Genomic DNA, 16,306 nt, shown 5'->3' with positions numbered 1-16,306 from the left:
GAGTGAAATTTTTGCCAAAGCTTTGCAGAGATACTTCACATTGAAATCATTAGGTCATATCAGCACTTATTTAGGTGTTCAGATTGAAAAGACACAGAAGGGGTTTAGTCTTTCACAAGAAGATAAAATTGAACAAATTTTGCATCATTGCAACATGAAAGATGCTAACACAACAAAGACACCCATGCAAACAGATTTTCACAACTTGACACAAGAAGCAAGTCCTGAGTTGGAGGATCAAACACTTTATCGTTCAGTTATTGGGTCACTGTTGTATATTAGTAGTTAGACCAGACCCGACATTGCACTTAGTGTTAATCTCTTGTCTCGACAGGTAGGTAAGGCAAAACAGTTTCATTGGACATGTATTAAGAAATTATTGAGATACCTATAATACACTAAACACATGAAATTATTGTTAGAACCAACACATACTGATTATGCAGAATTATGTTGTTATGCAGATTCTGATTGGGCAAGTGATAAGAAATCACGTAAAAGTACTTCAGGTTATATGATGTTCTTAAATGGATGTCCTGTTTATTGGCAAGTACGTAAACAGAATTTTGTTTCTTGTTCATCTACTGAAGCTGAATATGCTTGTGTTTCAGATGCATGTAATTCCCTAACTTGGTTTGATGCTTTAGTCACAGATATTTGGACACACCCGATCCGACCGATCACCGTGATGGAAGACAATGAATCGGTGGTTTATATTTCTGAATCTCATTTCACAGGTTCTAGGTCCAGACACATTGACATCCGTTATCAAAACATAAAACATTTAGTGAAAAAAGGTTTTGTCAAAATGCAATATGTATCTACACATGATCAAATTGCTGATATGCTCAACAAACCACTTCCAGCAGCTCAACACGAGTATCTGCGTGAGAAGATGTGCCTTATTTGATGATGAACTGATATTCGCTCAACTGGCAAAGAAGGGGAATGTCACTGCGTTATTTTATTTACCAGCTGAGCTCATTATTTCTGGACTGTCAGACTCTCCGTAGCTTTGCCAACTTCTTATCAGTAAGCTACGTGTTTCCGTATCCACCCACATTCCATTCCTTCACTTGCTCTCACACTTTTTCCTTTGTTCTCTTTCCAGAAAGGTCCGGCTGAAAGATAGCCGGCCCGAATTACTTTCAAAAATGTAACAATTAACTTTTCTTAGTTAGTGAGGTGTTTTATTTTCTTTATAACAAATAAATGAGTTTTATTAGAAACCTTCCTCGCGTTTCTTTTCGGAATATTGCAAACAAGGATAAGCCTCAATTCATCTACTCTAAACCAGGGTAATTAGTCCCAGAGCCAAACATGGGATTAATAAATGCCCTGACAGTGACCACCTTTAAAGCGCTCCATGGCTTAGGGCCGGGGTATTTACGAGACCGCCTTCTGCCACCAATAGCCTCCCACCGGCCAGTACGCTCGCACAGAGTGGGCCTCCTCAGGGTGCCGTCCGCCAGACAATGTCGGCTGGCGACCCCCAAGGGGAGAGCCTTCTCTGTGGCGGCGCCCACCCTCTGGAACAACCTCCCCCCAGAGATACGTACAATAACAGACCTCCGGATTTTTCGTTGGGCCCTGAAAACCTATTTATTTCAACTAGCTGGGCTGGCTTGAGTTAAATTTTAAATTGATTTTAAATTGGATTGTTTTAATTTACGGCCAAAATATTTAATTATTTTAAACTGTTTTTTAAATTTTGTATGTTCTGTTTTTTACTTCGGCTGTTCACCGCCCTGAGTCCTATTTGGAGAAGGGCGGTATAGAAATGGAAACAAATAAATAAATAAATAAAATAAGGAAGGCAATTTTGTTGGTCTACAGATAAGATATATCATCAATGACAAGTGGTTCAAAGAACTGTTAGTGGGGTCAGAAAAAAATCACCAGGAAAACGTTCAAGTATGTTGTTTAGAATTTTCTTGGCAACTAGAGACCATCAAACTAAGTTCAGCTGATTGAACATTTTACAGCATACAAGACCATGAAGTGCAATATGTCACTGAAGATTCATTTTCTGCATTCACATTTTGACTTCTTTCCTCAAAATCTAAATGGAGTAAATGACCAACCTGGTGAAAGATTTCACCAGATTGTTGGCACAATGGAAAAATGGTATCAGGGAAACTATAATCCATCAACACAGGCTGACTACTGTTGGACACTGCAGTGAGATGCATCAGACACCGAGTACAAACAAAAATCAGCAGCAGAACACTTTCAGCCCTGTTGAACCAATGAAGCATGTTGGAAATATTATGTAATTACTACATTATAGATATTAAAAGCTAATTTCATGTTTCTCGGGATTCCTATGTGATGCAGTCATTTTAAAATTATATTTGTGTTCAGTTTGAAGGGGTCTACCATAATCACAAAGGTTTTTCAGAAAACAAAACTTTTGGGGGGGAAATGTCATCCAGGGTTGTTGTCTGATCTTAATGAAAACAAACAATTGTTTGAATTGTTTGGACATTACATCACTGTTCCAACATAACATATAACTATGTACTCATTTCACTACATCTATTTCAGTTTCCTGCAATTTAACATGGCAAATGGAGAGCCACATTCGTCTATGTTGACAGAAAATCAGGAGGAGTCTGGTAGAACCTTTTCTAACTGACTAACACATTTGATTAAAAGGCAGAAGCTTTTGTGACTTGCAGATGATGTAATATATCTGTATCTGATGAAGTGAGCTGCAGCTCATAAAAACTTATGCCTTTTAATCAAATGTGTTAGTTAAAAAAGGTGCTACCAGTCTCCTCCTGATTTTTCACAATTTATTATTATAAATCACAATAACATTGCTTTTACTTTTAATTAGGTTACCTGAACATGTAAACATCAAAATGTGTTTTATGATCTCTTTCAGGCAAGCTACAGGGTTAGAATTGTATATAGATAGTCCTCGATGTCGAACCCAAAATTGACATATGTGTACCCATTTTAGTTAGCTTTATGTTATACTCGTTTATTCCTTTTCTTTCTCTCTCTGTTTTGTAAGGGGGGTTTTCGGGCTCACCACATTCTTAAGGAGGGAGGAGGGAATAGATAGTGAGCATTGTTTTGGCTAGGTGATCTTCTTTCCCGTGGGAATGGAGGCTGTCTTTGCTGAGAGCTGGAGGGGGAGTTTGATACATTGGGCAATGTTGATTTTGCTTTTATTGGGGAATGTGACTTTTGTGGGATGTTTCTAATTTTCAATATTATGTGGTGTAATTCTGGTTTGTGTCAGATCCAGAATTACAACAGTCTTTGCCAATCTGATGCCTATCTAAATAAAAGAAATTTATTTGGAAGATGGACTTTGCATATTTCTTTTTTGAATGGGTTTCATCACTTGGAAATCTGAAACTCAACTTACGACCACAATTGAGCTCAAAATTTCTGTTGCTAAGTGAAACATTTGTTAAGTGAATTTGCCCCATTTTACGACTTTTCTTGCCACTGTTGTTAAATGAATCACTGCAGTTATTAAAGTTAGGAACATGGTTATTAAGCGAATCTGACTTCCCCATTGCCTGTCAGAAGGTCACAAAAGTGGATTATAGGATGCCAGGATACTGCAACCATCATAAATATGAGTCAGTTGACAAGCATCTGAATTTTGATCATGTGATCTTGGGGATGCTGCAATGGTCGTAAGTGTGAAAAACAGTTATAAGTCCCTTTTTTCAGTGCTCTTGTAACTTTGAATGGTCACTAACTGAACTGTTTTAAGTCGAGGACTACCTGTAGTAGTCATAGATGTTGGCTGTAACAATAAACTGCATACAAATGAAAATAGAAGCAGGTATTTTCAATCTTCTCTTTGTTGACTGGAAAAAACAACAAGATTTTGTAGATAACATTTAAAAAGTCCGACAAATTGAACTTAGTATAGTATAGGAGGAAGGGTAGTTCTCCTTTCAAATGTATTCACATGCAACACGTTCCAAGCAATATAATCTTGATGTAAGTGTTCTATAGTTTGATAGGGACACATATTGAATCAATAGATTTGGAAACTAACTCCTTGAAAAGTCTACTTCTTCTAGAATTTCTACCTTGATTATGTTTAAGGTTGGGTAAAACCTTTTTTTACTCAGGGAAACCTGGGCAAGTGTGATGGAGAATACATTGGTATATTTTCAAGATCTGAAATCCAGCCAACAAAGAATAATGTAGTTCATTTGATGACATCTAAAGTATCAACTTTCGATCAATATCTATTCAAAGAGATAATGGACTTACCATGGGGGCTGGCAAAGTTTGCATTTTGTCCCATTGTGATTCCAAGTGATGAAGGAGAAGTAGTTGGGCCAAATGATGCTGGTGATGGTGCTCTTAATGCTCCACTCGGAGAATTTGCAGCATGTAAAGTTCCTAAATATAATATACAAATAACAAGCAATTGTTTTTTATAAATACTCCTTTTAAACTTTGAGGATACAAATATGTGAAGAGATAATAATTTATATAAGCACAGAATATGGCATTTTTCATTAACTAAAGACTGTAAGAAGGGAAAAAGTCATTCATACTATTGCCAAAAGCTGTGACAGGATGATCATAACTCTGTCTAATAAGCTACATTATGTAGAACAAACAGCTAAAGCATTTTTAGTAACTACAATTTCTTTGTTCACTGATCCTGTGATTTAATTAACAAAGCTGTGATTACACCAGTCCAGCCAACCCAAAAAAACATTTTACCTGGTGACTGGGTAAGCATCATTGAAGGTGAAGGAGTAACAGTGTTGTGATAGGATGTGGGAGGGGATGTCAAAGGATAAGCTGCTGGTGCTCCTGTCTGTTTTGAAGACTGCTGATATAAACATATTATTAGATATATAATAAAATACAGATTTAATGTTTACTTCATCAACATCTAATATTTGAAACAATTCATTCCTAAGCGATGATTCTTTCTCAAGGATAGGTAATTATTGTCAGTAATCCCAAAAGGAAACACGATTAGATGAACTAAATCTGCTTTACTGTAACATTAACAGAATTTTCCAAACCTCTCACTGAAAATGTTAACTATCTGATCAGTTCGAGTGGGTTGTTTTCTCTGAATATTAAGCAACTGCGAGCTCCACCCTCTTGTCTATTTGTTCCTTAGACCACATTTCTTTCTCTTGTCCCCCATGGTCATCCATACTTTCTATTACAATTATAGGCCAGTCTTTAACTAACATGTTTGGATAAGGTGGTTTCTTTTAATTTAATTTGTATTTGCATTTAGTAGTGTAACTAATGTCTTTAATAAAAGTTATTCGAAAGAAAGAATGGGAATTTTTCAACTGCTGATAGTTTCAAGGAAACAGATTATCTTGATTTATTTCAAAGTAGGTTAAGGATGGACCATGTTATTGGCTGGTCCGATGGATGACATTTGGGGATTAATAGAGAGAGTGTGACTCCACTGTTATTTTTTACCTCTTGGCAGCTTTCAATACTATCAACCATGCTATCTTTCTGGATTGCTTGAGAGATTTGGGAACAGGAAGAATGCTTTTGTAATCTTCTGTTTCTATTGCCTGGATTGTATGGCCTCCAGACAGGTACCCTCAAAATGGAAATTATTATACAGTGCCTTTCAGGATTTCATTCTGTCTCCAGTGCTTTTTATATGTAGGAAATGATCAGGAGATTTGAACCTGGGTGCTACCAGTATATTGACAATAATGGAATTCCCCTGAATTCCTTTCTGCAGTTATTAATTGGCTAATCCTCACCTAAAAAACTTGGAACTGAATTCAGATGAAATGGTGTTTATTATGAGGAACCATAATCCAGAAAGGTGGTAGATCGGCCTAAACTGAATGGAATTGCACCATTCTATAAAGAAGAGTTTGGGGATATTTCTGAACATAAGTCTCACTCTGGTTGAGGAAAGAAACAGAATTCTTTTCTTCAGTTTTGGTTGATAGGCAAACATTTTTGAACCCAATGACAAAACTGTTATAGACATGTCGTGGCTTGATATGAAATTTGTTTTTACATAAAACACTGACAGACTTTGACAGCTGAATAAATAAAATATGCATGTCTATTTCCATAGAATAGTATTTTCCTCCTTATTGTAATATCAAGGATGATTTTATCACATCCTGTACTTTATCTTATCTACCATTCTTGAAATCCCATCAGCTTTTGCTTCTAAGAAGCTTTTGTTTCTTGCTTTTGCTTCTCGGAGTCATTTTTTCTTTTAATTTCCAAATTAATATGGATGTCCTTTTCCATGTCAGCCAGCATAAACATACTGCTTGAACATTGAAAATTAATATCCATTCAAATTTATTCTAAAAATAACGCTTTTTGGATACACCATATATAGGTACCAGCTCAGGTATAAAACAACTGTCTTATACCAAGCCATCAGACACAATTGTAATGGTATGTGGGAATGATCTTGGGAGAAAGAAGGAAGAGCCCAGACTAGACAATGGTCAGACAAGTGCAGCTGAATCTACAAAGAATGGAGGCATAGTAAACATCTCAGAAAGGACCCTCCCTAGGACTTTAAAAATGAGATTACAAAGTTTATATTAACGTAACTTTACAAAAAAAAAAATTTGCTAGTACTTCTAGGTGTGCTTCTTGTAGGGACTACCTCGCAAGGCTGGCATTAATCTTACAATCTCCTACTCTCTTCCAAAGACTGGCAGAAAATCTCCCTAGTTTTGGAAACGGCTTCCGATCCTCAGGAAATTCCTCAACCAGCCAGCAGCAGTGTTGTTGCAACACTAGCAGTAAATAGCTGTACACAGTTACCAATTTGCAGAATATCATGATACAAATAACATAACAGCTGAGACAGAATTTGCATCAACCTAGAGCAGTTTAACAAGTAGCTTTTCCTCTTGTCTCCTAAGGTCATTCCACCATTGCACCAATGAACCATCACCAACTCTGTTATCTAAACTGAATGTCATCTCTCCAGGATTTTAGACCGAAATCTAATATATCCTCTTTTTGAGAATGGTATCAAGCCACTGACCTTTTTGTTTAAAAAGTATTATCTTCAGTTACCAAGCTAGGGTTTTCCCCTTGTTTCTCCATTTGTATTACCTTACCAGATTGGAATAAGAATAGACATTTGTCCCAAATGATCAATTTAACAATATTTAGTCTGAAATACTAAATGTGTGCATGCATATATGCTACCTGCTGCTGTGGCTGAAGTTGTGATATCAATGAATCCATCATGTCCCCTCCAATAGGAGATGGTGGATTATCATCTTCATTGACTGATCGTCTTCGTGCATCTTGATTGCTGTCAACGAACATGTTCAGGAAGGTCTGTGAATTCAATGTTTTCAAATTTATGAGAAGACATGTATAAGAGGACAGGCTGAAGTTACAAACATGGAAGGTGGAGACACCGAGACAAGTAGAACAGACACTGGCTTACCTGAATGTCCATTTTCGAAGAGCTGCGAAGACATTCCACGTATGGGTTAATCTCTCATCTATTTGCTCAAGACTGAGTGTAATTTTTTTCTTTTTCCATGACCACGCCTCCTACTTCCTGTGGTCTTCAGTCTTTTCACGAAGATGTAGTCATCCAAGAACTTGTATTACAAGGAAACAAAAGAAGGAACACCCACCCCTGCCAGGATCACGCAGCCTACAGGGCGGGTTAGACTGTCTTCACAGCGCTTCGAAAATGGACATTCAGATAAGCCAATGTCCGTTTTTCAAAGCGCTGCTCCGACATTCTACTTATAGGACATACCCAAGCTTACGGACACTGGGGTGGGGTGTGACTGATCCCCTGGTCCTGGGTGGAAATGACACTTTGCAAAACTCTACTCCACAGAGGCAAAGGTGTCCAATTTATAATGTCTGACAAAAGATGACAAGGATGACCATGTGGCCACTCTACAAATGTCTGAAATAGAAGCTTGAGTGGCCCAAGCAGCCGTGGTAGCCGCGCTACAAGTAGAATGGGCCAAAATACGTCCAGGTAAGGGTTTGGCCTTGAGCTCATATGCTTTCATGATACAGGCTTTCAGCCACCTGCCCACTGTAGCAGAAGAAACCTTTCGACCCATAGACGAAGGATGAAAGGATACAAACAAGGCTTCAATTCGACGAAAGGAAGCCGTTCTTCTTATATACCTGCAGAAAGCCCTGCGAACATCTAATGTGTGCTACCTGAGTTCCGTTGGATGTTGTGGATCTGGACAGAAATCAGGAAAAATAAGCTCCTGCGCCCCGTGAAACCAAGAATTCACCTTAGGCAGAAAGGCCGGGTCCATTTGTAAAACCACTCTGTTAGTTTGGGAAATACAGAGGTCCTTCTAGATTGATAAGACCGCCAGTTCCGAGATTCGTCTAGCTGATGTGATTGCTAGAAGAAAGGCAACCTTGAGAGTCAGAAAACTAGACTGATGGAACCCAACGGCTCAAACAGAGAAAATGTGAGGGCTTGAAGCACCAGAGACAATTCCCACGTAGGGTAACGATGCACCACAGGAGGGCTGAGACTGGCAGCTCCTTGGAGAAAACAACAAACCCTCGGATGTTGAGAAAGGGACTGATGGGAATCACAGGTAAGAATTGTCGATAAGGCAGCCACCTGTCAATGTAAGGTGGCTGGCGCCAAACCGTTGTCTAGTCCCACTTGCAGAAACTCCAAAAGCTCCGGAACTGAAGCCGATGTAGGATCTACATGTACCTTCGCATACCACTGACAAAGGGCTCACCAGGAAGTGTCATAAATCCTGTTTGCAGATCCCTGTCTGGATGCCTGCATCGTGCGTATCACCTTGTCGGAAAGGTTGGTCTTGCTCAGAAGGACCCTTTCAAGTGCCAAATGGTTAAATGGAGCCATTGGGGCTCCGGATGGAGGACGGCCCCTTGGCTGAGCAAAATCCTGTCTCATGGAATCCTCCATGGAGGAGACACAGAGAGACTGACTAGGTCTGCAAACCAAGACTGGCGAGGCCAATGAGGAACGACCAGAAGAAGTTCTGTTCATTCTGTCAACAACTTGTGAAGAATTCTTGGAATGAGTGGAATGGGCGGGAATGCATAGAGCAGTCCCCCCGGCCAGTGGCACCGAAGAGCGTTGTAATTTTCCGCTCCTGGAACCCGAAACCTGGAGAAGTACCTCGGTATGTGCGTTCTCCGGACTGGCAAAGTGGTCGAGAATGGGAATTCTGAACCTGTGAGACAACTCCTGGAACAACAGAGGATGTAACCGCCACTCACTCGGGTCCAGGTGCTCTCTGCTCAGCCAGTCCGCTTTGACATTGGATGCTCCGGAGATGTGTTCCGCTTTGACTGATAGTGTGTGCTTCTCTGCCCAGCACATTAGTTTCTCTGCTTTGGCCATCAGAGCCCTGGACTGAGTGCCCCCTTCTCGATTGATATGTGCCTTTGTGGCCATATTGTCCATCAACACTAACACATGCTGACCTGTCACCTTGGTCTGAAAGTGACGGAGGGCTAATCGCACTGCTCTCAATTCCAACCAATTATTCTGTTCCTACGTTCCAGTGGAGACCAGTGTGCCTGAGCCACCTGTGACAGAAGGTGAGAGCCCCAACCGTGAAGACTTGCATCCATCATCAGAACGACCTGGTCGGGTTCGTGGAACACACATCCCTGAAGCAGGGCCGCCGAGGTCCACCAGTGAAGTGAACTCCGGACTCGAGATGTTACCTTCACCTTGGCCTTCAAATTGCTGCGCCCCACCTTTTGGAAAGGTAATAGAAACGATTGAAGTGGACGAGCGTGACGGCGAGCCCAGGGCACAATGGCTATACAGGAAATCATCTTTCCGAGCAGTTGGGACAGCAGAAGGACAGAAACGGACCTGCTGGAGACTACTTATAACGCCAACTCCTTAATGCTGCGGAAACGGTCGGGAGACAGGAAGACTTGGCCTTTGAGCGAGTATATCACTGCTCCCAAGTGTAGAATTCGGGTGGTAGGCTGCAAGTGGCTCTTTGGCCAATTGATGGTAAACCCATGTAGTTGCAGAATGTGAACCACTGTCGCGCTGTCCTTTGCTGCCTGCGATAGTGAAGAGACAGGATTAAAATGTCATCAGGTAACATAGGATGCATGTTGGAATCACCCGGACAGATTCTGCCACTGCTGCCAACAACTTGGTGAATGTTCACGGAGCCAACGACAGACCGAATAGCATGGCCTGATACTGGAAATGTCGATTGGCATATGCAAAGTGGAGGAACTTGCAATGCGCCTGATGAATTGGGACATGTAGGTAGGCTTCTTTGAGGCCCATGACTGTAACAGGTCCCCTTCCCTTATGCAACCCAGAATAGATTTCAAGGATTGCATTTTGAACCTCCTGTATACAATGAATTGATTGAGGTGCTTGAGATTCAAGATTCCCCTCCAGCCCCCCGAACTTTTCGGTACCAGGAAAAGGATGGAATAAAAACCTGTCTCTTCTTGACCTTTTGGTACCGGCTCGATGGCCCTGATGTCCAGCAAATCTTGAATCTCGGCCTCCATGAGCTGTTTCTTGCCATGCTGGTGCGGAACTGGACACAGCAGGTAGCGGCTGGGGGGGGGCTGGATAGGAATTCCAAGGTGAGACCATACTCCACCGTCCAAAGAATCCAAGCATCTGTCATGGCGGATGCCCACTGCTGGTGGAAATATTGTAGACGTCCACCAATGAGAAGAGGTGACATGGCGTCACTTGCCACGATGAAAGGGCCGTGACCCGCCCCTTCGAAAGGGCTTCTTTTGTGGAGCTTGGTGTCTCCTCTGATCCCGGAAAGACTGCCTGTCAAAGGGCCTGTCATATCCTTGCTCATAGGACTGCTGGAAATAGGACCCACTGGTCCCCGGCTCCTGACGAAATGGCTGCCGTTGCGAATAAGGCGTGAATCTGCGTTCAGATTGCTTGTATGAGGAACGTAAAACCTTCCGTTTGTCCTTATCTTCTATGAGAATTGGTTCCAAGACCTCTCCAAAAAAGGCTGAACCTTTGTAAGGCACTGAAGTGCAACTTCCACTTTGACTTCAAGTCAGCCTTCCAATTGTGGAGCCATAACAGCCGGCATGATGTAACATTGGATGCCAAGGCTCTAGAAACAAATTTCGCTGCATCTAAAGATGCATCTGCAGAATATTCCGTTGCTGAAATTAGTTTATTGACCTTTTGATGTAGGCCAATGTCATCCTGAGGCAGATGTTCTTGCAATTGACGAAGCCAAACCAAGGAAGCTTGGTTAAAAATGAAGCTGATGTAGCAGCCTTAATGGCCCAAGCAGCCGCTTCATGAGACTTACGGAAAGTCAGTTCTGTTTTACAATCCTCAGGCTTAAGACCTTCCAGCATATTGCTTGAAAGCAGAGCAGAGGAGGTCAGTGCAGCAATTGGTGCATCCACAGATGGCAGCAGGAGAGATTCCTCAAGGTCTGGAGCCGAATAATAAACTTTCTTATCATGGCCACTAGGAGCCGCTAGTGAACCAGGTTGACTCCACAGCTGCTGAACCACCTCAGAAAAGAGTTTTGGGTAAGGAATGAAATCCTGTTCCTTCTTAGGAATAAGGAAGAAATCATCATTAGGTGAGGTAACCTCCAGACTTTGTTCCTGAAGTTCCTCAAGTAGTCCCATATTGGTAGCTACTTTAGCCTTATGGAGTAAGGACTTAAAGAGCGATAGGTGGAACAGACCACGAAAGGCTGGCCTATCAGGTCTCAGCCCTTCATCCTCCGAAAATTTCATCACTTCTGGACACTCCTCTGCTTGCGAAGAAACTTCACCACTAGAAGACTCGTGTTGTGAAGGGGAAGTCTGTCTGCCAGTCACAACAGGCTGAATCTGCTGAATAGGTCTGGTTGCCAGCAAAGGCATCTGACTGGCGTGCTGAATACCCGCTGCCAGCATTTTGGACAGGGTATCAGAAATCAAAGCCTGGATATCCAAAGGCTGAACAGACGAAGACTGTTCTTCTGCACGCAACCCTGCTGCAGTCGGAGTAAATGTGGCCTCAGGAACCTGACGGCCAGGTGCCAACTGACCACTAGTCCCCACCTGTGGTGTGCTCTGGCCTGCCCCAGGAACAATTTGCACAATCTCAGGCAATGGCTGGGAAGACATTCCAGGCTCAGATGTAGCCCAACTTTGGCTTGCAGTGGCAGCAACAGGTTGCAATGGAAGTAACACCGCTGGAGCAGCTGATATGGCAGCAGATGTGGAAGCACGCAGATGTTCTGCAACCAAGGCAGTGCGCTGTGCCTTATCAAACTGTTTCTCTAAGGCCTTGTGGTGCCTGCCCGCATCTTTGTCTGCCCCTGCAGTCCGTCTTGCAGATCCTCCTGATGAAGGTCTACCTTTGGCTGACTTACTTCTGGTAGATTTAGAAGTATGTTTAGAACCAGCCCTTGTGACCCTATGGAGCCTTGGAGGGCTAACAGTAGGTTCTAAGTCAGAAGATACATCAGAGGCAGACATGATAAATAGATTGTTTCCAATAAGTCCAGAAATTAATTCCTTTCAGGAATATGACTGTATGCAGAAAAATTAAGGTAAGGGAAATTCCCAATTACCACACAGAAAATACCAGTTCAAAGGATGACTGGGCTTCAGAAACACAGCAAATAAGGAACACGTTGTTCCCAGGCAAACCTGTCCTTCCAGAAGCTGCTCTCAGCACTGGATGCAGACTGCAAGATCCTTATCTGCAGAAAGATCCCAGGCAGAAGAACGACCAGGCAATTCAGCACAGAGCCAAAGGACTCTAAACGCTGCTTCGCAATTTTGTTGGAGCTAAGCCAGGCTTGCAATTGAAGAAATGAGCTTCCTGGCTCACTTCACTCCAACGATGCCCAAAATAAACTGTAAAATGGCGAGTGCAGGCAGGAAGAAGCCCCCTGCGTCTGCGCAATTAGAAACAGCTGTTCTTCAGTGCGAAACCCCTTCGCGCTTCCAACAAATGGCAGCCACTACAACTGCCTCTTTGAAGAGCCGCTGCTGCATTCAGTCTCTAAATAAGCGCGGAGGCAAAAACAAAGCCTCTCAAGCGCTGTGAAGCACTTCCTGGTCGACGGAGTTTGCACCGGAGTCCTGGTCAGTGACTCCATAGCCGCTCAACACATGCTGGAGCTGTGATTGTGGTAAGGACTCTGTTAACTCCCAGTCACCCCACACATACACCAGTGGCAACACAAACCTTGGAGGCACCCAAACGGGACACACACTGGACTGCTGCTTCCTCAAAAAAATAAACAATCAGGGTGGAGGAAGACGATCTGGATTTCCCAGAGACGTCTAACCCACCACCAGCAGCAAAGGAGATCAAATTCTCCTACCTAGTTTAAATGTGCAGCTCCAGGCTCCATGTAACAGTTCCAGAAAAAATCTTAAAGTAACTACAACGAAGAAATTCCAAATAAACAACCCCCCCCCAATTTTTTTTTTAAAAGACAAGAAATATAGGTTAATCTGGCATCTATTTGCCAGAGAACTGAAACTCAAGTCTTGATTAATAGACTGAGTGAAAAGACTGAAGACCACAGGAAGTAGGAGGCGTGGTCATGGAAAAAGAAAAAAATTACACTCAGTCTTGAGCAAATAGATGTGAGATTAACCCATACGTGGAATGTTGGAGCCGCACTTTGGAAAATCCCCCAAAACAAAGAAAGAACATTCTTTCCTGGGGTTGGCAGGATATTAACAACTCTTTATTCCCCCATTTCTCCACAATTGTCAGCCCTTAACAAACCTAATCAGGAATACAGCCCTCCAAGATAAGGTGGACAGAAGAATGCCAGGAGATATTTGAAAGGATAAAAAATGCTCTATGTGGAAAACCAGTGCTGAGGACTGGATTTTACCCAACCACTTGTACAAATAGACACATCCAATGTCGGTTTAGGTGCAGCACTGATGCAAAATCCCGAAGGGACAGACACTCTGTAATTTATTTATCGAAGAAACTCATTCCATGAAAACAGAACTATAATACCATCAAGAAAGAGGAGTATGCATTGAAATGGGTGATCAATGCTCTGTGAGGGTACGTCTGGGTTTGGGAATCCACAGTGATTACCAACCACCAGCCCCTCACATGGTTACAGAAGATGAGGGACACAAACGCATGCCCAATTTTTTAAATATATATATATATATAAAGGAGTGATGTATGAGGGAGGACAGGCTGCTTGAGATTAGTTAGCCCCTGGGCTGATGGGGCCCTGCTCCTTTAAGACTTCTCCCCAGCCAGCCCAGCTACTTAGCAGAGAGCAGCTATAAAAGACCAGCAGCAAAGCAGCTGGGTGTGGTGATAGTATGATGGTGTTTGTAGTTGCTGTGGTGGAGCAGATGGTGTTGAAGAGTTCTGGGAGTGAGAAAGGTTGTGGGTTTCACTATTCTATATAGGAAACTTCAAATTAGGAGGGCTGCAGTTTACTTCTGATAGTAAAAAGTAGTGGTAGATCTGAGAAGGGTGTGAAAACAAACTGGAATTACTAGCCAAGGATCTGCTGGTGTGTAGGTTGCCTAAAGGCCAGGGAGGCTGGAGTGGGCCTTCTGGGATGTGGGAGCCCACTGAATGGGGTATAGACAAAAGGAACCTGTGACAACATGTATTTAATTATTTATTAAATTTTTGCACTGCCCATCTCATGAGTGACTCTGAGAGGTTTACAATAACATAATACAACTATATATATTGTCATTACATCTTTCAAGATACACTAATCTCAATAGCAATATGCTACAGTTTTAAATTATTAATATTTCAGATATTTACAGCAGTGCCTTGTTAGGTCTCCAAAGGTTAATATGTAATAGTGTGAATTGTATGTTACAAATGATCAGAAATGACATATTACTGTGACACTTGATTTTTACCACCTTGAGCATCAATAATCTTTTTCATTTATGAAGATCCATTGCAATAAACCATTTTACCATTTCAAAAATACGAGACCGACTTCTGCCGCCAGTAGCTTCCCACCGGCCAGTTCGCTCCCACAGAGAGGGGCTCCTCAGGGTGCCATCGGCCAAGTTATGTCGGCTGGTGACACCCAGGGAGAGAGCCTTCTCTGTGGATGCTCCTGCCCTTTGGAACGAACTGCCCCCGGAAATACGTAAGATTTCTGATCTCCGTGTATTTCGCTGCGCTCTTAAAACCTTACTGTTCCGCCAGGCTAGGCTATCTTTGTGAATGATTTTAAAATGGGTGTTTTAATTAGGTTTTAATTCTGAGCCAAAATTATTTATTACTTTTAATTGGTTTTTAAATTGATGTATATATTATGTTTTAATTGGCTGTACACCGCCCCGAGTCCTTCAGAAGGAGGGCGGTATAGAAATTAAATTAATAAAAAAAAATAATAAATAAAAAAATACGACTTGGCCCAGGTTACTGAAAATATTGTGATATTAGCTGCATTATCAGAACTCATATTTGTTAAAGTTTTTAAAAATAAAGTTTTAATAAAATGATTAATAAAAAGTTCTAATCACAGACTCATTTATTCAACCTTGTGCTGTTCCTGGAAACATTTCTTCAAAATTTAGACAAAATTGTCTAATCCTGTTACCAGAATGTTTAAATTGTGAATCCAGAAACTAACTGAACTATAATCTACTCAGGCAAAGGTTCTAGAAAGCCAGAACACAATTCTGAAGTGCCAAAGACAAGATAATAAGTGAATATTATCTTTATTTCCTTACCACTGAATGTGTTAGAAGCTTCAACATTAAACATGTATTTGAAAGCACCTTCCAAATAATTTCACCACTTACAGAAGATATCTGAAACATTAATGATCCCAGTCAATATTCTAATTGTACTACAGAATAAATACATAAAGAACAGTCACCTTCAATCCTGGTGCAGGATAAAAGCCTTCCACAATTTTACTGTTGTCAAAAAGACTATATGCTCCATCACGAATTGCCACTACTCCACGGCTCTGGCAATAAATGTCTATGCAATACATATTCCTAAAGGCCAGTCTGATGTGTGTGGGTGACTGAGGCAGAATTGAGAAGCACTGGTAAGCAGTGTTAGTACGCTGTGTCAGTCCTAGCATTGGCACAGTGGGAAGCTTATTGATAGCATTTAATGGAGCCTGAGTATCATACAAAACCTGCAAATAAAAGCAACAGTTGTTTAGTTATAAATAACTGTATGACAGATATTGACTCTCCAGAAATAAATATGATCAGTTGCTTCTATGCTTCTATTCATAACAACCAAATGAAGAAATGGCATTACAGAAGTCACTATTTTCAATGCTGTTATAACTTAGAACGGTCACTAAATGAACTGCTATAAGTCAAGGACTGTTCA

The 16,306-nt window shown here is 41.5% G+C and overlaps 1 protein-coding gene across 8 annotated transcripts in view; it reads right to left on the bottom strand.

The window, feature by feature from the left end:
* Window positions 1–16,306, bottom strand: part of MED14 (mediator complex subunit 14) — a 99,239-nt gene that overhangs the window by 20,375 nt on the left and 62,558 nt on the right. For 4 of the 8 annotated variants that reach the window (XM_034423832.2, XM_034423834.2, XM_087895225.1 and 1 more), the window contains exons 21-24: window positions 15,834–16,103; window positions 7,174–7,308; window positions 4,714–4,825; window positions 4,252–4,383 (exon numbers count right to left, since the gene is read on the bottom strand). In XM_034423832.2, coding sequence (XP_034279723.1) covers window positions 4,252–4,383; window positions 4,714–4,825; window positions 7,174–7,308; window positions 15,834–16,103 — 649 coding nt within the window. The remainder of the gene's footprint in view (window positions 1–4,251; window positions 4,384–4,713; window positions 4,826–7,173; window positions 7,309–15,833; window positions 16,104–16,306) is intronic. The other 4 variants (XM_034423833.2, XM_087895222.1, XM_087895226.1 and 1 more) reach the window with 1 other exon arrangement.

This window comes from Pantherophis guttatus, chromosome 5 (assembly GCF_059756535.1).
Source record: "Pantherophis guttatus breed Tessera chromosome 5, ASM5975653v1, whole genome shotgun sequence".
Lineage (NCBI taxonomy): Eukaryota > Metazoa > Chordata > Lepidosauria > Squamata > Colubridae > Pantherophis > Pantherophis guttatus.
The sequence above is the reverse complement of the archived record's forward strand: the minus strand, read 5'-3'. Positions and strand labels throughout refer to the sequence as shown.